The following is a 25,188-nucleotide window of genomic DNA, read 5'->3' on the forward strand; positions in this document are numbered from 1 at the left end:
GTTATGATGATGATTTCAACATTCTAAGTTGGTGGCATGAGCACAAACTTACATACCCCATTCTGCCCATACTAACTAAAGATGTGATGTCTGTTCCAGTTTTCATTGTTTCTTCAGAGTCTTGCTTTAGTCTAACTGGCAGGGTGATCGAGGAGCGATGACGACGGTTGTTGCCTCACACGGTGGAGATGTTGACCTGTCTCAAAGACTGAAAGTAGGGAGATGTAAGGGCACAACATGAGGTCGAGAAGTGGATGCAAGAGCTGGAGGAAGCATTCGACAAGTTCCTAGATGAAGGCGAAGGGCAAGCTACTGATAAGCAGTAAGTACTTTGCTACCTGCACAACTAAATGTTTTGTTCTTTTCATCTACTAATTCATATTTTGTTGTTCAAGTTCCTAATCTTTGACTCTTTGTTTGTTAGGCCTACCCCTGCCACTGCTAATGCCTAGTGAAGAAGTGATAGAAAGCAACTAAGCAAGGCAGCAAGCTAGCAGGCTACTGGACAAGCTACTCCAGCAAACTACTACTATCTACTGGACTTATCTTTTTGACTTCATGATCTATTCATGTGATGTAATGTAAACTTGAATTATAGAGCTGGGTTGTACTCTTTTTCCCTTCCTAAGGTTTTCTTGCAAGGGTGAGTTTTTACCTAGGAAGGTTTTTAATAAGGCAGTCAACACTTGATCACATAGATCAAGTGTTAAAATAGCTCTATAATTTCCGTCATCACTTTCTTATCAGTTATGAAGTGATGAACTTGTGTTTATTTGGAGCCTATTGTGTTTATTTTGTGCCTTTTGGTCACTAGAACTTATGTTAAATTTTGCCTACTGTGTTTATTTGTGAAATTTGGAGCTGATGAAGTGGTTAATCCTTCAGCTGGTTGTGGGCCGGCATGGCACGCAGATTGTGCATGTGCTTCACAGGTAGGCTCAGCACGAAATAGGCCTGTGGGCCCATGCCTGGGCTGTTGGTGCAGCCCGTGGGTTGGCACAACCCGTTTCGATGGGGGTGTAGTGCCGGGCTAGACCTGCCACGAAGTTGGCCGGGCCTAGCTGGGCCCGTGCCAAGTTGGATCGGGCTGCCCGTTAGGACATCTATATCTTAGGGTGCATCGATGGAAAGATAAGGAATTTTGGTGATCTTGCCCCCATTTTTGAACTATGTGATTTTGCCCTCACCTATTCACACGTCAATGGAATTTTGCCCCTGGGCTTTGCGTATTTGCCCCTATTTTGACCATTGACTAGGGGCAAAATCGCATTGACTTATGAGTAGTGAGGGTAAAATCACAAAGTTGAGAAAATGAGGGCAAAATCACAATTACACTTCAAACCAGGGTATGAATACAATGCCGCAAAGAATAAAGGGTGCATTGATGGGCTATTGGGTTGTTCGATGTGATGTTGGCCCATGTGTAGTTCTCATGTTGTATGCTCTTTTTTATTTTTTAGATCCTGTTTGTGGATTCACCAACTAAAATTTAACTGACTAGATTTAACTTAGATGATCCCTATGACCCAGATAAAGGAGCCGCTACCTCTTCTAGCTAATTGGAAGACAACTATCTTTTAGTGGTTGAACCCAACTAAAACCAGCTAACGGGTAAATGGGGTTAAAAGATTGAAATGCCCACATTTGTTCCCCCAAATTTTCCACAGCAATATTAAATGAAGGTTAGCATGATCGCAAAGTAGTAATTAGCTAGTGGATCTAAACATCCTTAGCTAGTTAAACTTTAGCTAGCTATAAAGAGTCTTTACTTTTTATCTAGATAAATTTTAGTTAGGGTGAGATGTTGGTGTTTTATACCCAGCAACCTACCGAGGGGTATCCCGAGATAGTAGATTGATTAGTGGGGGATCGCCGGACCTGGAACTCGAAGGTAAAAGCGAGGACATAAGACACAGATTTATACAGATTTGGATCGCCAGAGTAGTGTAATACCCTACGTCCTATTTGGGGTGTTGTATATTGCACCCTGTGCTTGGATGTTATTTGGTGTTGAGGATTTGGTCCTCTGTTGTGATTCTATGAGGTCTTGGCCTACTTATGTAGGGATCCCTACCCCCCTTTATATACTCCAGGAGGTGGGATTACTATTCGGTTACAAGGAGGAGTCCTAGTAGGATTACATAGTATGAGTTCTATGAGGTCTTGGCTTATCGATTTAGGGACCCCTACCATCCTTTATATACTCCAAGGGGTAGGATATCTAGTCGGTTATAAGGAGGAGTCCTAGTAGGATTACAGAGAAATCCTAATAGGAGTCCATCTTCTTCCTTCCTTGTGAGTAATGGGGATCTATTCCCGACAAGCTCCCGAGCGCTTCATAGTCGAATGTAGCAGTTTTCGAGTACCTTTTAGATCCTCTCGCCAAGTAGTATTAGTGCTCCTCAAGTACTATGTCTGGCTGAATCTTCAAAGTTTTTCAAAACTGTCATGAGGCTATGGTGTGCTTAAGCTCTTGATCATCTTGATTTTGTAATTTTCATCTTTGGAATATGATATCGAGGGTGGCAAAAGTCGCACTCCATATGGAGTAGCCCCTGAGCCTTAGGTTGAATCTAAGAATTAGGCTAAATGTCAATAAAATCTTGCATCTTCTTCTTTCATCTTAAAAAATCAACTGTTGGGTGTAGCTTATCATCCCTCGAGTCTTGGAATGATTAAATAATCAATTCAAGGGTCTAGCGAGATTTAGTGTTCATGCAAGTCATCATTCGAGTAGTTTTGTGACGTCCAGCCCCTGAGCTTATGCGCCAGGTGAGCCGTAGGAGCCACGTCGAGTAGTTGTTTAGTGCTTAGCCTCCAAGCTTGGAAGCTAGCTTAGCCATTGGAAATATTCCGAGTAGTAATTGGTGCTAGCTCCCGAGCTAGTGGAGCCACTGGAGGTACGCTGAGCGTCCTGCAAAGTCGTCGCTGAAGATTGATCTACAAAAGGAGATGCACAAATTATGTAGCATATTTATAGAATTTTGAAAATACTACCGAAATTTATTCAGTGTAAATGTTGTATGTTATGCTCTTGTTTCGACCATATTTCTCCCGAGTAGTTAGACTGTTATGTTTAGTCTCTCACCCCCTGTTTAGGCATTGCCATTGTGTGTGAGATCTTTGTCTCGTGTACGCGTATTAGCACTGCTGCTACGGAGATCTTTGTCTCGCGTCCTAGCATTTAGGCATGATAGAAGATCTGAGTCTTTCACGAATTAAGGCATGTTCTGCTCGAGAATATTAGTGACCACTAAGAGAAGACAGTGAAAATAAGTAGTTGGTATTGCAATAAAAAAGACTGCGTGATTGCGCGTAAAGTAGTTATTAAGACTTCCCTATCTTTTGGTGAGGAAAGCGCGTGTTTGTCGCGCATAGGATTTGTGCCTCACTAGGGTGTAGCCGGTGTGAGCCTCCAGCACTCAGTGCACCAAATCTGTGGTCTTAGCCTCCGAATTCGATTTACCAAGCCTGTTGGCGGAGCTTCCGGAACTCAGTGCATAAAATCCATGGCTATAGCCTCCGTAATTGGGTGTACAAGGCTGTCGGTCAACATGCCCCAAGAATAGTCGGCGAAGTGTAGCTTTGAAGGTTAATTCCTATCGAGAGGTGTATACAAATAAATAGTCGGCGCATTCACCAACCATGCTGAAAACAAGCCAGAGAAAAATAATTAGTGAAAAATAACTTAGCTTGATTCATGGATGACTGTCGATGAAGCCGCGACTTTTGTTGATGAAGACAACTAATCGGAGTCGATTCCAACTAGCTGTCGATGGCATGAGGCCCGCCCTCGACTAGTTTTCTAGTCGAGATGAGTAGAAGTAGTCGTTAGCGAGTTGGCGTAGACGTCTTGCTCTTGCAGAAGTAGTCGATCGCATTGTTGGAGATTTGTTGGTGTTGCCCTACAACCTGAAGTCCTTCTGGTAGCTTTTTTGGTGTGTGCATAGCTGAATACACCATTGATTTCCAGCGTCAAAGGGAACAACAGCAGTTGTTTCTTTATTTTGATGCTTGGCGTGCTCTTCCGTCTCCGATCAGCAAAGCTGGTCTCCGCTTTGGACTCAACTAAGCAAATCTATTCCTGTAGGATTTCCATCTTGACGCCATCCAATTCTATTGCATCTCGATCTTGATGCTTGCAGACAATATGCGGCAGGTGAATTGCTCCACTCCGCACTCCGTTTCGAATTCCAATTCGGCGAGAATATATGCTAGCTTGGAATTAGCCTGTCTGGCAACTTCGCCTCGGACTCCGACGCAGTTGCACACCGAGTCGTCGATTGGATAGGAGAACAACGTTCTTATCTTGTAGAGTAGATTGATCTTGATGATTGTCGATGATAAGATCTTTCAAGCTCGCCCGATGATCTCGACAATCACCCCTACCTGGCGTGCCAGATGTCGGTATCTTATACCTAGCAACCTACCGAGGGGTATCCTAAGGTAGTAGATTGATTGGTGGGGATAGACGGACCTGAAACTCGAAGGTAAAAACGAGGACACAAGACGTGGATTTATACAGGTTCGGGCCGCCAGAGTAGCGTAATACCCTACGTCCTATTTGGGGTGTTGTATATTGCACCCTGCGCTTGGGTGTTGTTTGATGTTGAGGATTTGATCTTCTGTTGTGATTCTATGAGGTCTTGGCCTACTGATTTAGGGATCACTGCCCTACTTTATATACTATAGGAGGCGGGATTACTATTCAGTTACAAGGAGGAGTCCTATTAAGATTACATGGTACGGGTTCTAGTAGAATTACAGAGGAATTCTAGTAGGAATCCGTGTTATCCTTCACTGCGGGTATCGGGGATCTATCCCCGATAGATGGATCTAAATAGAACCTTATCTTAGGGCGTGTTTGGATCCTTGACTAAAGTTTAGCCCTATCACATCGAATGTGCGGATGCTAATTAGACGGACTAAACATGAACTAATTATAAAACTAATTGCAAAAGTCCTAAGCTAATTTGCGAGACGAATCTATTAAGCAATAATTAGGCTTAATAGATTCATCTCGCTAATTAGGCTCCATCGATGCAATTAGTTTTGTAATTAGTTTATATTTAATACTCATAATTAGTATCCAAACATCCGATGTTGTCGGGGGGAAATATCAACGGCCCCCTAATACGCAGCTTAAAGAAACAAACATGAAGGCCCAGGCCCACCAAAGTGTGATCAAGTCTCCGCCTCGACCGACCCCAGCGTCAGGACCGGGAGCGCCCGACCTCCCTCCGCAGGGTCTCCGCCTCGACCGACCGCGCCCCCAGGGTCGGGAGCCCCCGACCCTGTACCACAAAGGTTCCGCCTCGCCCGACCCCGAGCGAAGGAGTCGGGCACGTTGAGGCCCACGGGTCAGAATCCTCCTCGGATACGTTCCGCGTAGACAAGACAAATCCGGTGGGGCCCCCCGTCGGCCTCACCATAAATGCGCCGCAGAGAAGGCAGAGCGTAGGGCGACCGCGCCCCCCACGCGACCCGGCGCAAGTACCCGCGCACAACCATCCTGTACGAGCTACAGTACTGGCGGCCAGCTCCCATTCGTCACAAAGTACTCATGATCTGCGGCGACCGGAGCGGAGTAAGGGGCGGCCCCGTCCTCGGGTCCCGCACGCCCTCGGGCCCCGCGCAAGCGGCAGAACAGGCGTGAAGCTCCCCCTCTCTACAAGCCATCGTCAGAGCCGCGGTATCCACCGTCCTCCCTAACGGACGGCAAGGTGACGACGAAACCCCCTCATCATGATCTATCCTGATACCTACGAACGTCGAAGTAGCTACCTGCGAGGAGCTGCAACACTTGGCATCCGGGGGCGACCCCTTCGAGCATGCACGACGGCACGCGTTCAGGGTCGGCAGGACGTCGGGCGCCATGGGCCCCTGCCCTCCTTCCCGCCAGACCTTTTTTACCATCTCACTCTTTACCTTTTACCCGGTTCCCAATTGTAACTCCGGCCGGCCCCTTGCGATATAAAAGGCGGAACCTAGAGCCGGGGGAGGGGATCGGCAGATCGAGAGATCAACACTCCTCCTAGAACACAAGAGACCTGGGACCAGACCCTCTCTCGCCCGTCTGTAACCCCCTACTACAGAATCCCCGCGTGGGCAACACGAACATCCTCGATACTGGACGTAGGGCTCCCTTTGTCCGAACCAGTCTAATCCGTGTCTCCCGTGCAACCATCCGAGGCTCACGCGCATAAAAGAAATTTACTAGTCTAAGTCCTGATCGACTGATCTTGACAACGACAGTTGGCGCGCCAGGTAGGGGACCTTTGCGCGTACATCACCAAGTCTCAGATGGCCAATCGCGATCGCAGCTTCGCTCCGGGCTCCCTGATCCGCTTCGGGAGCCTGTACTTTCTGGCCACCGGGAACGGGATCGAGCTGATCCCTGTCCAGGTCCTGCCCGCTCGTCCTGCTGCCCTCGGCACCACCACCAGGACGATGACGACGAGCGGCCGGACACCAGCCGGAAGGGCCTCACCAGAAGGATGGCTCTTCGGGCTACGCAACGCCGCGGGGGCTCATGGCCGCCTCCTAACGCGGTCCCTCGCCACGTCGCCCGCGAGCAACGAGCTCGTGGGCGTGGCAAGGGCAGCCTCCGACACTAGCTCCAGTAACGAGAATCCTGACCCCTCGCGCGATTGCTTCATGGCTGACGCGCACTCCGAGGGGTCCAACGGCGATGGTGCCGAGGGGAGGCAACGGCCTCCCCCCTCGCGCGCCGCAGCTACGACTGGGGCCCTACCCAGGGCGCCAGAGGGCTCTCTGCTACCGGAAGAGCACATGGGCGCACGCCAAGAAGTAGAGCACCCCCACCACGAGGGGGGAGCACGACAACGAGCGCGCGACGTCCAGGAACGCATCTGCGCGGATGGAGAACGTCCACCGCTCTTTGCCCGCGCCAGCCAGAACGTCGCCGCTGCGGCGGTGCTGCTCCGACAGCTCCCCGAGCCGGCAACGCCTGAGGAGCGACGGGCGCGCCAAGAGATGCGTAACCTACTCGAGTGCACCGCCGTCCAGCAGGCGGAAAGTTCGGCGTCTCGACGACGCGGCCAGAACGCCAGTAGGGCAACGCAGGGCGCCCCCCCGGAGCGGCGGGGGGAATCTTTCCATCAACCCCTTCCGGAGGCGAATCCAGCTGCGACCGCCCAGCGAGCACCGCCACTCGCGATAGGCGAGGCCCGATCCATCCACCAGCGCGTCAGTCCCGTTCTTGACGCTCGCGACACACTGAACGCGCGGAGACATTCCCGCGCGGACAGGGCGGACGGGGCGGACCGTGGCTACCACGTCCACCGTGGCGGACGCTACGACAGCGGGGAGGATCGCAGTCCGAGCCCTGGAGCAGCTGGACCTCGGGCCTTCTCTGCGCGCATCCTGAATGCGCCCTTCCCGCCGCGCTTCCGGCAACCTACGAGTGTGGCCAAATACTCGGGGGAGACCAACCCTGGAGTATGGCTCAGCGATTACTGGCTCGCATGTCAGGCTGGCGGGGCGGATGATGACCTGTTCATCATCCGCAACCTACCTCTGTTTCTGGCAGACTCCACGAGAGCCTGGCTAGAGCACATCCCTTCAGGACGCATTCGTAACTGGAACGACCTGAAGGAGGTTTTCGTAGGAAACTTCCAAGGGACATACACTCACCCTGGCAACTCCTGGGATCTCCGGAGCTGCCGCTAGGGGGCGGAAGAGTCCCTCCGGGATTACATCCGGCGCTTCTCCAGAAAGCGCACCGAGCTCTCCAACGTCGCCGACGCCGACGTCATAGGAGCTTTCCTAGCAGGGACCTCTTGCCGGCCCCTCGTCCACGAACTAGGGCGCCGGGGTCCACGAACCACGAAGGAGCTCCTCAACATCGCCACCAGCTATGCCTCTGGCGAAGAGGCTGTCGGAGCGATCTTTGATCGTTCCAAAGGCAAGACGAAGCGGGAGGAGGACGCCGGCGAAGGCACCTCCAACCGCCAGCAACAGAAGAAGAAGAGCAAGCAGCGGCGCGAGGCCCCCCTCGTGGCCGCAGTCGAACGAAAGCGAGGGCAGCCGCCCCCCGAGGGCACACCCGGCTTCTTCGACAAGCTGCTCGAGGGACCGTGCCCGAACCACGAGTTCCCCGTCAAACACGCCTACAAAGACTGCAACGTCATGAAGAGATTCTTCGTGGGCAACCCGGTGAAGGGCGATCGGAAACGGAAGCCCGATGAGGAAAAGAAGGGCGACGAGGAGAAGGAAGACGGCTTTCCTAAAGTGGACGGCTGCTTCATGATCTTCGGGGGACCCGCCGCGTACGACACCAGGCGCCAGCACAAGCTAGAGCGTCGGGAGGTTTACGCCGCCGAGCCTGCGACCCCGACTTTCCTCGATTGGTCCGCGCCGGCCATCACCTTCGACAGATCCGACCACCCTGGACGCGTCCGGCACCCAGGGCGCTATCCTCTCGTCGTCGACCCCATCATTGGCACGACGCGTCTCACCAAGGTACTCATGGATGGGGGAAGCGGCCTCAACCTCCTCTACGCTGAGACCCTCGACGCCATGGGGATCGACCGCTCCCGTCTCCGTCCTAGCAAGGCCCCCTTCCATGGCGTTGTGCCAGGGAAGCAGGCGACGCCCTCGGGCACATCGACCTGCCCGTCACGTTTGGGACCCCTTCCAATTACAGAAAGGAGGTCCTCACCTTCGAAGTGGTGGGCTTTCGCGGAACCTACCACGCCATCTTGGGCCGCCCATGCTACGCGAAGTTCATGGCAATCCCCAACTACACCTACCTCAAGCTCAAGCTGCCGGGACCCAACGGAGTCATCACCGTCGGCACGACCTTCCAGAAGGCATACGAGTGCGACGTCGAGTGCTGCGAGTACGCCGCGGCTATCACCGTCTCGGGCGACATGGTGGCCCAGCTTGAGGAAACTGCTGAGGACCGGTCCGACGCCAAGCAGTCAGGAACCCCCTTTGAGCCCACCGAAGGTATCAAGGAAGTCCCCCTCAATCCCGGTTGTTCCAGCGGAGGGGTGGTGCGCATCAACGCAGCCCTATCCCCCAAATAGGAAAGCGCGCTCATCGGCTTCCTCCACTCAAACAGCGATGTTTTTGCGTGGAAACCCTCGGACATGCCAGGCATCCCGAGGGAAGTCGCCGAGCATTCCCTGAACATCAGGGCCGGCTCTAAACCGGTGAAGCAGGGCTTGCGCCGTTTCGACGAAGAAAGGCGCAGGGCCACTGGCGAAGAACTCAAAAAGCTCCTGGCGGCCGGCTTCATCAAGGAAGTACACCACCCCGAGTGGTTGGCCAATCCTGTTCTTGTACCGAAAAAGAATGGGAAATGGAGAATGTGTGTCGATTATACCGGTCTCAACAAAGCGTGTCCAAAGGATCCGTTCCCTTTGCCGCGTATAGATCAAATAGTCGACTCGACAGCCGGGTGCAAAACACTCAGCTTCCTCGACGCATACTCCGGCTACCACCAGATCGCGATGAAAGAGGCCGACCAGCTCGCCACCTCCTTCATCACCCCCTTTGGCCCCTACTGCTACGTTAAGATGCCATTCGGCCTCAAAAACGCGGCGGCTACCTTCCAGCGATGTATGCTTAAGTTCTTTGGAGATCTCATCGGGCGAACCGTTGAGGCTTATGTCGACGACATCGTGGTCAAATCCAGGAAGAGCGATCAGCTTGTCCCCGACCTTGAGCTAGCCTTCGAAAGGCTAAGGGATAAGCATATCAAGCTTAACCCGGAGAAATGCGTGTTCGGTGTCCCAAGGGGCATGCTGCTAGGCTTCATCGTCTCCGTACGCGGCATCGAGGCGAACTCGGAGAAGATAGCGGCCATCAACTGCATGGGGCCGATCCGGAACATAAAGGGAGTGCAGCGCGTCATGGGATGCTTAGCATCCCTAAGTCGCTTCATCTCGCGCCTCGGCGAGCGAGGACTCCCCCTCTATCGGCTCCTGAAGAAATCCGACCGCTTCGAGTGGACCAGCGAGGCGCAGGAGGCGCTCGACCGGCTCAAGGACCTCCTGACGAAGGCCCCGATCCTGGTTCCGCCGGCCGACGGTGAGATCCTCTTACTCTACGTCGCGGCAACCACCCAGGTGGTCAGCACGGCCCTCGTGGTGGAGCGGGAGGAGGAGGGGCACGCTCTTAAGGTGCAACGCCCGGTGTACTTCATCAGCGAGGTGTTGTCCGAGTCCAAGTCACGATACCCGCAGATCTAGAAGCTGGTCTACGCCATCCTCATCACGAAGAGGAAGCTGCGTCACTACTTCACCTCCCACCCGGTAACGGTCGTTTCCTCATTCCCGCTTGGCGAAGTAATCCGGAACCCGAATGCGACAGGAAGGATCGCGAAGTGGGCGCTCGAGTTATTGGACCAGGGTATTACCTACGTCCCCCGCACCGCCATTAAGTCCCAGGTACTTGCCGATTTCGTGGCCGAGTGGACAAAGGTACAAGCCCCAACGGCAACAGAGGAGCAGGAGTACTGGACGATGTACTTCGACGGGTCGCTGATGAGGGCCCGCGCCGGAGCAGGCCTCGTCTTCGTCTCTCCACTGGGCGTGCGCATCAGGTACATGATTCGCCTCCATTTTCCTGCATCCAACAATGTCGCTGAGTATGAAGCCCTTCTCAACGGGCTTCGCATCGCCATCGAGCTGGGCATCCGTCGACTGGACGTCCGAGGCGATTCCCAGTTGGTCGTCGAACAAGTCATGAAAGAATGGAGCTGCCATGACCCAAAAATGGCCGCCTACTGCAACGAGGTACGTAAGCTCGAGGACAAGTTCGACGGATTGGAGCTCAACCACGTCGCAAGGCGCTTCAACGAAGCCGCCGACGAACTCGCAAAGGCGGCGTCTGGCCGGACACCCGTCCCCGACGGCGTCTTCGTTAGCGACCAGCTGAAGCCTTCGATCCGCTACCCGGAGCTAGCAGGGGTCGGCGAGGCATGCCCAGCCTCGGGGTCGGGATCCGAGCCAGGAAAGGTCGGCAATACGCCATCTATCCTGGACCCGAACACCAATCCCGAGGGAAACAACGCCGCCCCACCCGACCCGGTCGCGGAAGCCAAGCCCTCCGACCCCGCGGTTATGGAAATCGAGGCGGGTCCCGCGGCGGGGGCCGACCCCCCGACCGATTGGAGAGCCCCGTACCTCGAATACCTTATCCACGACGCGCTCCCAACTGACAAGACCGAAGCCCGCAGGATCACGCGCCGAGCGAAATCTTTCGCCATCATCAACCAGGAGCTTTACAAGCGAAGCCACACGGGGATCCTCCAGCGCTGCATCCCGATCGAGCAGGGAAGGGCGCTGATCCAGGACATCCACGCCGGGGCCTGCGATCACCACGTTGCGCCAAGGACGCTGGTGGGCAATGCCTTCCGGCAAGGTTTCTACTGGCCAACCGCGGTCGCGGATGCTACCCAGGTAGTCCGCACTTGCGAAGGATGCCAATTCTTTGCCCGCCAAACCCATCTGCCCGCACAGGCGTTGCAAACCATCCCCATCACGTGGCCGTTTGCGGTCTGGGGGTTGGATCTCATTGGACCCTTCAAAAGGGCGCCCGAGGGATTCACCCACCTACTCGTCGCTGTCGACAAGTTTTCCAAATGGATCGAAGCAAGGCCTATGGCGCAGATCAAGTCCGAGCAGGCGGTACAATTCTTCACCGACATCATCCACCGCTTCGGGATTCCGAACTCCATCATAACGGACAACGGTACGCAGTTCACCGGAAAGAGATTCCTCTAGTTCTGCGACGACCACCACATTCGAGTGGATTGGGCGGCAGTTGCGCACCCCCGCACGAACGGGCAAGTCGAACGAGCCAACGGCATGATACTTCAGGGTCTCAAGCCACGGATCTTTGACCGCCTTAAAAAATTCGGCGGACGATGGGTTGCGGAACTCCCAGCAGTCCTCTGGAGCCTGAGGACAACCCCCAGCCAGGCGACGGGATTCACCCCGTTCTTCATGGTTTACGGGTCCGAGGCCATCCTGCCAACCGACTTGGAGTACGGATCACCAAGGGTCAAAGCATACGACGAACAGGGAAACCAGGCGTCGCTCGAGGACGCACAAGACCAACTCGACGAAGCGCGAGACGTAGCCCTCCTGCACTCGGCTAAGTACCAGCAGGCCCTACGGCGTTATCACAGCCGCAGGATACAAGGCCGCGCTTTCAACGTTGGAGATCTAGTGCTCCGCCTCGGCCAAGACAACAGGGGTCGGCACAAGTTGACTCCCCCATGGGAAGGCCCGTTCATCGTCGCACAGGTGCTACGGCCAGGCACCTACAAGCTGGCAACTCCCGACGGGCAAATCTTCAGCAACACCTGGAACATAGAACAGCTAAGGCGCTTCTACCCATAGCTCTTGTTTATAAGTTATGCATAGCTTTGCCCCCGTTTTCGTTTAAGCTCAGGGGTATCCGACCCTGGCCTCATTCCACGGTCGCATACCCCTTGGGGGCTACCTGTTTTGTTCTTCTGCTAAAAAGAAACCCTGAGCCACCTTGGCTCAGGTCGTTTTCGTTTAAGCTCAGGGGTATCCGACCCTGGCCTCGTTCCACGGTCGCATACCCCTCGGGGGCTACCAGTTTTGTTCTTCTGCTAAAAAGAAACCCTGAGCCACCTTGGCTCAGGTCTTTTCGTTTAAGCTCAGGGGTATCCGACCCTGGCCTCGCTCCAAGGTCGCATACCCCTCGGGGGCTATCAGTGGTCCCAACCCCAGCTGCTGGGCACCGTTAAAAAGAAAACGTTTGATCTTCTTTCAAAGAACCGGACACTCCCTTTCGAAAACCTTTGGACGCAAAAAGATAAGGATGCGTGAACGGTACTCAGCCAAGTTGCGATCGGACTGCGAAAAAGCCTACGCCCCAGCGGCTACGGTACCTTCGCTCATCGAAAACTTACGGATACGCCCGGCAACGCATCCGAACACTTTCAAAAACCAAAGGAATATCAAAGGGAAACGGTTTCCTTAGCACAAAATAGAAAGTCATGAGAACAGGCCCGGATGGCCAACGCGAACAAGTTCCAAGCGACTGACTTAATACAAACGTCTTTTGGGCACATGCCCGGTACAGTTAATTGACAGAAGGGTCGGCCGGAGCGGTAGTCCCAGGGCCGGCTGGAGCGACGGCTTCAGGGTCGGCGACGGCGGCGGCTTCGGGGTCGGCGACGGCGGCGGCTTCAGGGTTGGCGGTGGCAGGGGCCTCGGGGCCGGCAGGAGTGGCTTCAGGGTCGGCAGGGGGAACGGCTTCATCCTCCAGAAGCTTCGCGAGGGCCTCCGCCAGCGCGGTCACCGCGGAGTCGATCTCGTCCAGCTCGGCGTCGGTGTAGCCGACGCAGTACCCCTCACTCATCCCGACAAAATTAATGTCGGCATAGTGAGAGCCGAAGACCCCGAAGGCGCGCCGCACACCAAGGTGAAGCGCGTCCACGGCAATCACACGACGGCGACGGCGCACCTCAAGAACACGGGCCGGCAGCGAGCTCGACCCTTCTTCCGGAGCGACGCCGAAGTCCTCGCACACGACGCGGACCGCATCCCGCAAGGCGCCATGCTCGCCGCGCTCCTCGTCGAGCGAAGCCTGCAACCTGGCAAGGTCCTCTGCAGGAGCCGATCAAGAAACCTCACCAAGTTAAAGAAAACGAAACACCAACAGCACGGAAATACAAAAGCAGAAAGAGCCTCACCGTCGGCCTTGGCCTTCAGCTCGTGTTCCCGGGCGACACTGAGGGACACGGCGGTCTGGAGCCCGTCCACCTGCAAACGGAATTGGTCGCATTCCGCCCGAAGGGCTGCATTCTCCCCCCTCAGCCGCGCCAGTTCCTCGGCGTCCCGGCGGGCCCGCTCGGTAGCAGCTGCTCTTAGCCCCTCGGCGTCATGGCGCGCCTTTTCCATAGCCGCCTGGAATTCCTCAAGGTCAAGGCGGGCCTTCTCCGCGACAGCCTGGAGCTTGGCCTCGGCACGCCGTGCCCCCTCCAGCGCCACCTGCTCACGACCCTCCAGGTCGCGAACGGCCCCCTGGGCGGCACTGAGCTGCAGGGACAGCTTCCTGGAGCGCTCCCTCTCGGTGTTGTAGTGATCCCAGAGGTTCCGCTGCCGCCGGAGGAAGTCGGATTTCTCCAGACTGGCCTCCTGAAGAGCCTGCAAAGTAGCATGACGGTAAGACAAAAAAGTAAAAATAAAGGAGCTCATCACCGAGCGGCAAAAACAAACATACCTGGGTGCCGGGAGCCACGGTGTTGGCCAAAGCTCCCAACGCCGAGGTCAGCGCCGCCTGAGCCTGGGCAATGCCGCCATGCACCGCCTGCCACTTATGCCACTCGGCGGCATCGTCCAGTGCGTAAAGGCGCCGCGGCGGATCGTCGCGGGACGACCAGCGGAGGATGTGCCCTCTCCACGCCCCGGGGACGGAGGAAGCCGAGGGCGGAACAAGGCCCGACTTTGACGTCGTCGTCGATGACGACATTACGACGCCAGAGACCCCCGGGTCTGCCGACGACTCCGGCGCCCGCACGCCCGTCGCCACCACGGCCGCCGACGGCACCTCTGTAGGCACCTCCGCCTCGGCGGCCAGAAGCACCCCCGTGGGAGCAACCGGGACGGAGACCTCGCCCTCCGGCACCGGTGCCTTCACCGCCGCCGCGCCCTCGGGGACCAGCGCCCCCTCTGCCTCCGACCTCGCCACGACAGCAGGGGCATCCGCCCCGCCCACCGCCGTCTCCGCCTCCTCCGCCTCGTCGGCGTCGAGGTCGATCACCTCCCCGGCTTGTGAGCCCGGGGGAATCGCGACCCGAGCCGGAAGGACGACCGGTGGGGCCGCAGGCGGAGTAGGGTCCGCTCCCCCTCCTGCGGCCGGCCCCGCCGCCGTCCCGACGACCGGCTCCTCAGCGGCCACCTCCGCCGAGGGACCTGCGGCCACGCCAGGAACCCCGCCAGTCGCCGCTGGCGGGGTGGCGGCCCGTCCCCCGGAGGAGGACGACGACCGCAGCATCTTCTTGGGCGCCAGCCGCAGGCTGACGCCACGGGGAGAAGCGCTGCAACGTCGACGGATAGGCGTCAAACAGAAACATATGAAAGCAGAAAGAAAAGATGACGTGCGGAGAGAGTCAACTTACGCCCTCGAAGCGCAGGGGCGGCGCGCGCGCTTCGACTCGGAGCCAGACGCCGACCCCGGGGCGTCTGGCAGTGGCCGCTTGTCGCCGCCCTGTTGCCCCCCGCCAGCAGGCACGGCGGCGGGGGCAGCAGCCATGGATCCCCGAGGAGCCCCCCGAGCGGACTCCTGGGGGGCGCCCCGCGCCGGACCCGAGACTGCGGTAGGGGTGGGCTCTGAAGGCCCCTGAGGGACGCTCCGGCTCGGCGCCGGGGCGACATCCCTCGCCGGCACCAAAGGAGCACCCCACGCCTGCTCCTGGGGGGTGCCCTGGGACGACCCTGAAGGGGCGCCCCGCGTCCCTCTCTGGGGAGGATCCTGTGCCGACCCCCGGGGGACGCCCTGCGTCGCCCCCTGAGGAGCGGTCCGCGCAGGCCCCTGGAGCACGCGCTGCGCCGGCCCCTGAGGCACGGCCCCAGGACCGGGGGGAGCCGGATCCCGCACGGGCGCTCCCACCGCCACACCCCCTGCCGCCGTCTGCGGGGGTGCGTCGCGAATCACTAAAGCCCCCGACCGGGGGGCAAACAGTTCCACTTCCTCCTCCTCCTCTTCTTCTTCCTCTTCCTCTTCTTCTTCATCGTCGTCGTCGTCGTCAGACACGACCGCCCCTCTCCGCCGCCGTCGGTACTCCTTGGCGGCCCTCTGCCGCCGCTTCTCCGTCTCCTTGTCCTTGCGGCGTTTGTCCTTCTCCGCCTGGAGACGGTTGAGAGCCCTCCGTGCGGCATCTTCCGGCACCGGCGGGAGAGAGTCCTTAACCCGAGTCAGCGAGCCCTGTGAGGCGAAAAAGAGGATCCACATCGGAACAACGAGACGACAGAACATCAGGGGGGAGAAGTAGTGACCCAGACGCCTTACCAGGTCCACGAAGCCCTGCTCCGGGCGCATCGGCGGATGCCCAGGGACCGGGTACTCGACATCCTTGTCCTCCAGCGCCTCCCGGAGCCGCTGCTGGATCTCGGAGTCGGCGAGCGCGCCTATCGCCAGGACGGTGCCCTCGGGCGGCATGTCGGGGGTCATGTCGCCCAGGGGCCGGATCCGGAGCATCAGCGGCGCCACCCGCCAGGCGTATTAGGCGCCGATGACACCGGCACCAGTGAGGCCCTCCCGCTTCAATTGCCCGATGGCCTGCAGGAGGTCGAAGATCTTCTTCTTCTCCTTCTCCACCGGCCCGTACGCCCACAGGTCGGGCGCCGCGTCGATGGTGCGGCCGGTGAACGTCGGCAGGGGGGAGTTTGGGTAGTTCTTCACGTAGAACCACTGGTTGTGCCACCCCTTATGGGACACAGAGGTCTTCACCGTCATATACTCCTTGGAGCGAGTATGACGGAGGTGGATGCCGGCGCACCCAATCGGCACCGGAGGCGACTGTTGCTGGCTTCCGGCCTTCCCGGTCTTCTGGTAGAGGCTGACCGCGAAGAAGTACTTCCACAGCTCGAAGTGGGGCTCGATCCCCAGGAATCCCTCACACAACGCGACGAACGCCGCAATGTGCTGGATCCCGTTGGGGTTGAGGTGCTGGAGCTCGAGCCCGTAGTAGTGGAGCAGCCCGCGGAAGAAACGGCTTGGAGGGGAGGCGAATCCCCGCTCGTGGAAATGGGCGAAGGAGACGACGTAGCCGGCGGGCGGCGACGGAACCTGCTCCGTCTCCGGCAGCCTCCACTCGTCCGCCGCCGTCCTCTCGCAGAGGAGCCCCTTCCGCACCAGACCTTCGGCGTGCTTGGCGGTGAAGTGGGAGACTCCCCAGGAAGCCATCGCCAAAGAGGGAGGAAGACCGACGAAGACGAAGACGAAACGCGCGGCGAATGGCAACGGGAACGAGGAAAACAAAGTGAGCGCAGGAGAGCTAGAAGGCAAGAAGGCTTGAGCGCGAAAGGAGAGGAACCAGAGCGGCGTGTTCCAGCTTTTATAGGAAGAGTACCGGGGAAGCCAAACCGACGCCCCGGCCGCCATAAATGCGGTGCCAGGTACGCCCCTGCCACGCCCGTTTCCTTTCGAAAATCGCGCGCATGATCGGCCGCAAAAAAACATCCTATCTTCCTCGATCCGCGGGACGGCGCTTCCATAACTCCACTCCCCGGGCTTCGCGCCCATGACGCTCCGCACGATCGGCCCTGGCACATCAACCGCCCCGCTCCGGTCCAACGCCCACAGGGAGGAAAGAAAGGGATACGGGGCTGAAAACGCCCCTACGGCCCAATACGGTCCAGGGGTTCGAAAGCTGGCCCAACACGGGTTCGACAGCTGCCCCAGGACGTCCCCGAGCGAGGGGTGAGAAGGGACGGGCCCGCTAGCGGCCAACACCCAGGCAAGCAAACGCCAAGGGCGCCCCAACCTCACGTTCGAGTCCCGCCCAGTATAAAGTTCATGGTTTTTCCACGGGGAAAGGCAACGAGCCCTCAGATCCAATCGAACGGATCCGAGAACTATATGAACTGACTGGTGGGAAATTGGAGTACGCCACCAGCTTGGCCCGAGCCGGATCCCCCCGAACGGGGACCGGGACTCCACTCGAACTTACCCGTTTGCAGCTCAAACGAGCACCACGGTTCGTCCTACGCGGATAACGTGGCCCGGCTCAACCCCTCCGTCCTAGCGAACAGACGCTTGAGGGGCAACGATCAAAAAGTCGACCTGGCCCGCCGATCGGTTTCCTGCAACGAGCAGGAGCTCGGGGGCTAGCCTCGCAAAAAACTGCCACACGTGTGGTCACAAACTGACAGGTTCTCTCAAGCATGGTGAACAATGAAGCAAGCGAAAAGAGCCTCCGGAGGAGCACTCCTGCTCCACCACAGGCTCGGGGGCTACTGTCGGGGGGAAATATCAACGGCCCCCTAATACGCAGCTTAAAGAAACAAACATGAAGGCCCAGGCCCACCAAAGTGTGATCAAGTCTCCGCCTCGACCGACCCCAGCGTCAGGACCGGGAGCGCCCGACCTCCCTCCGCAGGGTCTCCGCCTCGACCGACCGCGCCCCCAGGGTCGGGAGCCCCCGACCCTGTACCACAAAGGTTCCGCCTCGCCCGACCCCGAGCGAAGGAGTCGGGCACGTTGAGGCCCACGGGTCAGAATCCTCCTCGGATACGTTCCGCGTAGACAAGACAAATCCGGTGGGGCCCCCCGTCGGCCTCACCATAAATGCGCCGCAGAGAAGGCAGAGCGTAGGGCGACCGCGCCCCCCACGCGACCCGGCGCAAGTACCCGCGCACAACCATCCTGTACGAGCTACAGTACTGGCGGCCAGCTCCCATTCGTCACAAAGTACTCATGATCTGCGGCGACCGGAGCGGAGTAAGGGGCGGCCCCGTCCTCGGGTCCCGCACGCCCTCGGGCCCCGCGCAAGCGGCAGAACAGGCGTGAAGCTCCCCCTCTCTACAAGCCATCGTCAGAGCCGCGGTATCCACCGTCCTCCCTAACGGACGGCAAGGTGACGATGAAACCCCCTCATCATGATCTATCCTGATACCTACGAACGTCGAAGTAGCTACCTGCGAGGAGCTGCAACACTTGGCATCCGGCGGCGACCCCTTCGAGCATGCACGACGGCACGCGTTCAGGGTCGGCAGGACGTCGGGCGCCATGGGCCCCTGCCCTCCTTCCCGCCAGACCTTTTTTACCATCTCACTCTTTACCTTTTACCCGGTTCCCAATTGTAACTCCGGCCGGCCCCTTGCGATATAAAAGGCGGAACCTAGAGCCGGGGGAGGGGATCGGCAGATCGAGAGATCAACACTCCTCCTAGAACACAAGAGACCTGGGACCAGACCCTCTCTCGCCCGTCTGTAACCCCCTACTACAGAATCCCCGCGCGGGCAACACGAACATCCTCGATACTGGACGTAGGGCTCCCTTTGTCCGAACCAGTCTAATCCGTGTCTCCCGTGCAACCATCCGAGGCTCACGCGCATAAAAGAAATTTACTAGTCTAAGTCCTGATCGGCTGATCTTGACAGCGACAGATGTGATAAGTTAAAGTTTAGTCCTACGAAACAAACACCCCGTTAGCTAACTATCTATTGTTTAACCTTTGCCACGTTGGTAAGAGACCGCTTCATCTCACCGCAACGGAGTGACAACTATGGCTCCGTTTGTTTCCGCGGTCCGCTTGCCGTGCGGCAGCAGACCGCCACAACCCCGCCGAACGCCACGCGGTATGCGTGATTCTCCGCGCCGTGCGGCCCGCGCGCTTCAGGTTTTCAACGGGGCGCCGCGCGATCTGAGGACTGCGATTGTGGCATACGACCCTAATTCTCTTACTCTTCCCCACTCGTTTTAGTTACAACATTACATGGTCAAATTAATATAACTAGTTACCTACAAGTATCTGAAACCCAACTTTACAATTTCTAGAAAGGGAACCCAACTTTATTATTCAACACTTTTCCTTAAAAAGGTTCCACATCTCAAGTTACGTGCCTACGTCTTGTCAGGAACATAAAAAAGAACAATATCGGTAAAGAAGTTTGCAAACAAAGTGTTCCATTTTGTATAGAACGGAGTTTTAACAACCTCGCAGAAAAACAGTTCATCATAGTCATAAGCTGGCAATGACGTTGATTTATCCAACCATAAACAATGTATTACAGACCACGAAATATTCTAACGAGAAAATAAATAATGGTAATTTACAATGAATCATAGCGTGACGTAATATGCAGCTGGCAACCATGTCCTCCTGAAAAATATCACAAACGAACTCTAGAGAGCCCTCGTGAAGTCCTGATCCTGCTTTGTGTGATGGGAAAATAAATTGCGTCCCAAGACAAGAAAGAAAAAAAAAAAACCGGCCTTCTTGGGCCGCAAGCCGACCTGCCGAACCGGCACCACCGCAACGCACAAATACGCGCATATCCGCCCACCGCGGTTTTGATCGAGACGAAAGGGCAGCCAGCCTTAAACCCTACTTGCCCAAACCCACGACCCACCACAGCCATGGCCGCCGCCGCCGCCGCCGCCGCCAAGGCCGCAGCCGCGGCCATCTCCGCGGGGGCCGCCGTCGCGCTCTGCACCGAGCGGGCTCACGCCGAGGGGGGTGGCTCCATGTTCCGCTTCCCGGGCTTCTCCACCCCCTCCCCCTCCCCCTCCCCCTCCCCCGCCGCGCCGCCGCCGAATCAGCAGCCCCCAGCGCCGGCGGACGGGCGGGGCGAGGAAGCCGCGGAGGAGGTGCCGAGGGTTTCGACTCAGCACGCTCGCACGAGCGCGGCGGGGTTCGATCCCGCGCCGCTGGAGCGCGGGGTGCGTGCGCTGGATCGGCTGGGGCAGTCGCCGGACCCCAAAAAGGTGGGATTCGTCGAGGCCTCGAGGGCCTTTCTCGGTGGTTCTTTTACTTATTTTGTTCTGCGGCGGGATTTTGATGGGAGGCTGTGTTGACCCGTGGTTGTGCAGTTGTTCGAGCTAATGAAGAAGCAGGAAGAAACGCGCCAGCAGGAACTCGCTGCGAAGAAAGTCGAGGAGCAGAGGCAACTGGCCCAGCTTGAGATTGTGAGACTTCTCTGGTCCCATCATTGCTGGCCTTCAAATTTCTTGGTTATGATGCTTTGGACGAAATAGCGCTTCTTCCAACTATCCTAACAGAAACAAAGCCTTTTAGTCTGAAGCAAGTGATAAGCAAGTTTGTAGAAATATTGTGTAAAAAATAATTTCGAGGTTTTAAGATTCTAAGGGACAATTCTAGTGTACTCTGCACACTTGCGGAATCTCCACATTGACCGACACAAGTACATAATTGCTGTGGATATATCTTCAGTCATATGGTCCAATAGCCATAGTGTTGCACTCCTGTTGATGCTCTGATTTTATTGTGTTTAGTTAACGTACCGCTTCAAATGATTCTTTATGATAATTCTGGTTTGTGTGACCATATTGTATGTACGACCTGTTAGCTTTAGCTTCTTGGCTGCTTGCAATGCAAATGTAGGGAATCAACACACGATATGTTAGATATGTTTATTCATTATTATACTCTTCTTTTTTGGTGGTATTTTAAAGAGTGGCCTTATGCTAGCAATTAACTTGAATTGAGTTCATGTCTGTGCATTGGTTCTCTTACTCATTTAGAATATTTGAGATCACGTCAAGCATATTTATTCAATGAATCGCGTGGATCTGTGATGCAGAGGTTGCTAAATTGATGTTTACTGTTGCATACTTTCTCCAGTATAAAAAATTAGTATTGTTTTGCACGCTGACAGTCTCCAGAACATTGTTTTTTCAAGACAAATCCTTTTTTCTATGATTTTTTTATGGCTGGTCTATGTATTTGTAAAGATGTTTTGGTGGAGGTGAAATTGTTTTGCAGCAAACATCCTAGGAAGACACATTTTTGTTTTTTATTGGAGAGAGTTTTATTACAGTAGTGTAACTTGCTGTATTCTCATTTTTGCTTTGTTAAGTCACGGATTAGATGTGCTTCTTTTGTAACATGAGCCATTTTGCAGGAGAAAAAACGGATAGATTATGAAGAAACTAAAAAACTTGATCAACAGCGAGCTAAAATGAAGGCACAGTCAGCTCAATATGAAGATGACCTTAAAAGGAAGCGATTACAGGCGGAGCATGAGGCACAGAGGGTGAGGAACCAGGAGCTCGTGAAGATGCAAGAGGAATCTGCAATTAGGCTAGAGCAGATACGGCGTGCGACCGAGGAGCAAATCCAGGAACAGCGGAGACAGACAGAGAAGGAGAGATCAGATATAGTGCGGGAGACTATTAAACTGAAAGCCATGTCAGAGGCGCAGGCGAGAATATTAGAAACAAAAGAAACTGAAGATGTGAAGCGGCGATTGCTTGTGGATCAGATAAAAGCTGACAGGGAGAAGTGGATCGAAGTGATAAATACAACCTTTGAGCATATAGGAGGTATGCCTTACCGAGTGAACAGTTTCTTATTGGATATTTCTGCAGTTCTTATTTATCATAAGCTATTTTTACCAATTTGTGTAACAAAACTTAGGTGATTTAATAAAACTTTCCAGATTTATTACTTTTAATTTGAAACTAGTATTTGGATCAGGTATCACCTAGGGAATAGTACTGTGGGTACCAGCATAGTGTTATCTAAGTTATATTGTATACAAACTTGTGAAGCTAGAGGTGTTTATATGCTTATATTATGAATCCTCGGTGGAGGAAACTTGGTCATCCTTTCTTTCCGTTTTTCCCTTCAGGTGGTTTGCAGACGATATTAACTGATCAAAATAAGCTAGTTGTAGCAGTTGGAGGTTTAACAGCACTTGCCGCGGGGATATACACAACGAGGTAAAGTTCATAAGTAGTGTGGTCCACATTTTGATTTTTGGTGTTCTACTTGTCATAACTTTGATGTTTCTTAGTGTTTGTAAGTAGTAGTGAAGCGAATCCTACATGTGCATCTGCATTGGAGCTCATAATTTTATTGAACTGCTGCTGTGATCCACTTTTGAACTTCTGAAGTCAAGGAGTATGAAACCAACTATGATAATAGAATTACACCGGAATTTTTGAAAGAAACAGTTGCATTGTAACTTCTCGCTATGTTTCCACTAAATTTGCTGCTTCCTTTGCTTTGGATGATTCCTTATTAACCACACTGTTAGAACAAGGATGAAGATCTTATCGTTCATGTTAGCTATTTATGAATATGCTATAGCACTATTTTTCTTGGAGTCAATTTTTTTACTTTCAATATGTACCTTAAATGTTCTTGTTTTGGTGATTTTTTTGGCTAATTTTAATGCCCTTACATAGATTCACGTATTTTCCCCAGGGAGGGTGCAAGGGTAGTCTGGGGCTATGTTGACCGTATTTTAGGTCAGCCATCATTGGTAAGGGAGTCATCACGAGGGAGGTACCCCTGGTCTGGTTCTTTATCACGTGCTACAAGTAGCCTCACTAGCAAACTGAAGAATGGAAGCAACCCGGGGAAGAATGGGAATGGGTTTGGTGATGTTATTCTAAATCCTTCTCTCCAGAAGAGAGTGAAGCAGCTTGCTAATGCCACAGCCAACACAAAACTTCATCAAGCTCCTTTCAGGAACATGCTTTTCTATGGGCCTCCCGGCACAGGGAAAACAATGGCAGCACGAGAACTAGCTCGCAATTCTGTATGCTTCATAGACTCTACCCTTACAAAAAATGCTCGAACTGTTGCTATCCCTCTAATGTTGTGACCATTTACAGGGATTAGATTATGCACTAATGACTGGTGGAGATGTTGCACCATTGGGATCACAAGCAGTCACCAAGATTCATCAGTTGTTTGACTGGGCAAAGAAATCTAATAGGGGTTTACTCCTCTTCATTGATGAAGCTGATGCTTTCTTGTGCGAGTAAGTGAGCCAAATCCTCAGATTCTTTTCTAGTATTATGTGATTCTTTTAGCATGGCTGATACAAGTTTTCATGATTGATGGAATAATTCAGATCTATCATTGATATTTGCAATGCTTCTACTTAGTCACTCATCTATCACAATCGCAGAGTCACTGGCCTTATATAAACGAGTTTGACTAGTGTTGTAGAGTCCTATGTAACCCAGTTGGCATTGGTTAATGGAATAATGCCTCGTGCATACCATTATGGCTCTGTTTACTTATCCATTAGCTATCTGATAAAAGAAGTTGCAACTTGTAATAACTGTATTTATTTTGCAAAAGAAGTGTAGTGTACCAATGATTTTGTGGCACCATTCAGCTATATTGTCATCTCCCCATATACCAAAACAATTGAGCTGTCTTGTTTAGCATGTTATAAGTTCTGATCATATTTCTTGTCCTGAACAACTTGCAAACTGTAGTGACATCTGGGACTGATTTTTTGTTCCCTGCAGGCGGAATAAGACTTACATGAGTGAAGCTCAAAGGAGTGCCCTGAACGCTCTCCTCTTCCGCACAGGTGATCAATCCAAGGATGTTGTCCTTGCACTGGCCACCAACAGGCCCGGTGACCTTGACTCTGCTGTTGCTGACCGAATTGATGAGGTCCTCGAATTTCCCCTGCCTGGGGAAGACGAGCGATTCAAGATCCTGAAGCTGTACCTGGACAAATACATTGCCAAAGCCGGTGACAAGTATGAGAAGAGTTGGCTCCGGTTCTTCCGACGCCAGCCTCAGAAGATTGAGATGAAGGGAATCACTGATGATCTGATCCGGGAGGCTGCCGCCAAGACTCAAGGCTTCTCCGGAAGAGAGATTGCGAAGATGATGGCAAGCGTCCAGGCTGCGGTTTATGGCAGCAAGGACTGCGAGCTCACTCCAGCCCTATTCCGTGAGGTCGTGGATTACAAGGTTGCGGAGCACGAGCAGCGGAGAAAATTGGCTGGAGAGGAGCCGAAGCAGAATGCTTAGGATGACCATTTTTTGCATTCACCCCCTTTTGCCGTGGCATGAAGCTGTGTTTTCCCGCGGGATAGATCACCTCATCGGGGCAGGTGTTCGTTTGCTCCGTCGTTATTCTTTTGCTGCACTCAACCCACTAGGAGGGGGTATTTGGTGGTAGGCGATGGTAACTTGATAAGAGATGAGGATTACTTCGGCGGTAGGTCACACATAACAAGCTGGCCTTTTTTGTGAACGGGCATTTGCCTGCAATGGTCTGGTTCGCTGACCAATAATCCATAGTGGCTGCTATGTTTAGGGGTGGTTTTACAGTTTCTGCAGCTGTATCACAGTTCAGGCAGTGAATGAATGAGCATTTTCTTTCACCAATCTTTTGTCATCCGCTCATGCGCAACAATGTCGTATACGGTATACCCGGCTCTTCTGCAGGCCGTGCCACACCACGCTCCATCAGAACCTTGCATTATACGGATTTGTTTATTTTATTTTATTTTACCTGCCGAGGCAGAGATTACTGATGCAACCATCTTTGCTGGATAGCGCCGTGACTCAGGGCCTGTTTGGCAACCAAGTGTTAAAGTTTAACACCCGTCACATCGGATGTTTGGATGCTAATTAAGAGTATTAAACATAGGCTAATTATAAAACTAATTGCATATATGGAGTGTAATTCGCGAGACGAATCTATTAAGCCTAATTAGTCCATGATT

At 54.4% G+C, this 25,188-nt stretch overlaps 1 protein-coding gene across 1 annotated transcript; it reads left to right on the top strand.

The window, feature by feature from the left end:
- The first annotated feature begins 20,048 nt into the window (after window positions 1-20,048).
- LOC101766406 (ATPase family AAA domain-containing protein 3-A) lies at window positions 20,049-24,847 on the top strand. Its single transcript, XM_004953497.4, has 7 exons — window positions 20,049-20,445; window positions 20,551-20,646; window positions 21,603-22,023; window positions 22,332-22,422; window positions 22,910-23,246; window positions 23,323-23,471; window positions 23,971-24,847. The coding sequence occupies exons 1-7, from the start codon at window positions 20,098-20,100 to the stop codon at window positions 24,485-24,487; spliced, it is 1,959 nt and encodes a 652-aa protein (XP_004953554.2). The 5' UTR covers window positions 20,049-20,097; the 3' UTR covers window positions 24,488-24,847.
- Window positions 24,848-25,188: the final 341 nt, after the last annotated feature.

This window comes from Setaria italica, chromosome I, assembly GCF_000263155.2.
Source record: "Setaria italica strain Yugu1 chromosome I, Setaria_italica_v2.0, whole genome shotgun sequence".
Classification (NCBI taxonomy): Eukaryota; Viridiplantae; Streptophyta; class Magnoliopsida; order Poales; family Poaceae; genus Setaria; species Setaria italica.

Excerpts from the sequence above, each read along its gene's own strand:
- LOC101766406 (XM_004953497.4), top strand. The coding sequence starts at position 20,098 with ATGGCCGCCGCCGCCGCCGCCGCCGCCAAGGCCGCAGCCGCGGCCATC. Across the intron at positions 22,423-22,909 it reads GCGGGGATATACACAACGAG|GGAGGGTGCAAGGGTAGTCT; the intron begins GTAAAGTTCATA and ends TATTTTCCCCAG. Across the intron at positions 23,247-23,322 it reads GAGAACTAGCTCGCAATTCT|GGATTAGATTATGCACTAAT; the intron begins GTATGCTTCATA and ends GACCATTTACAG.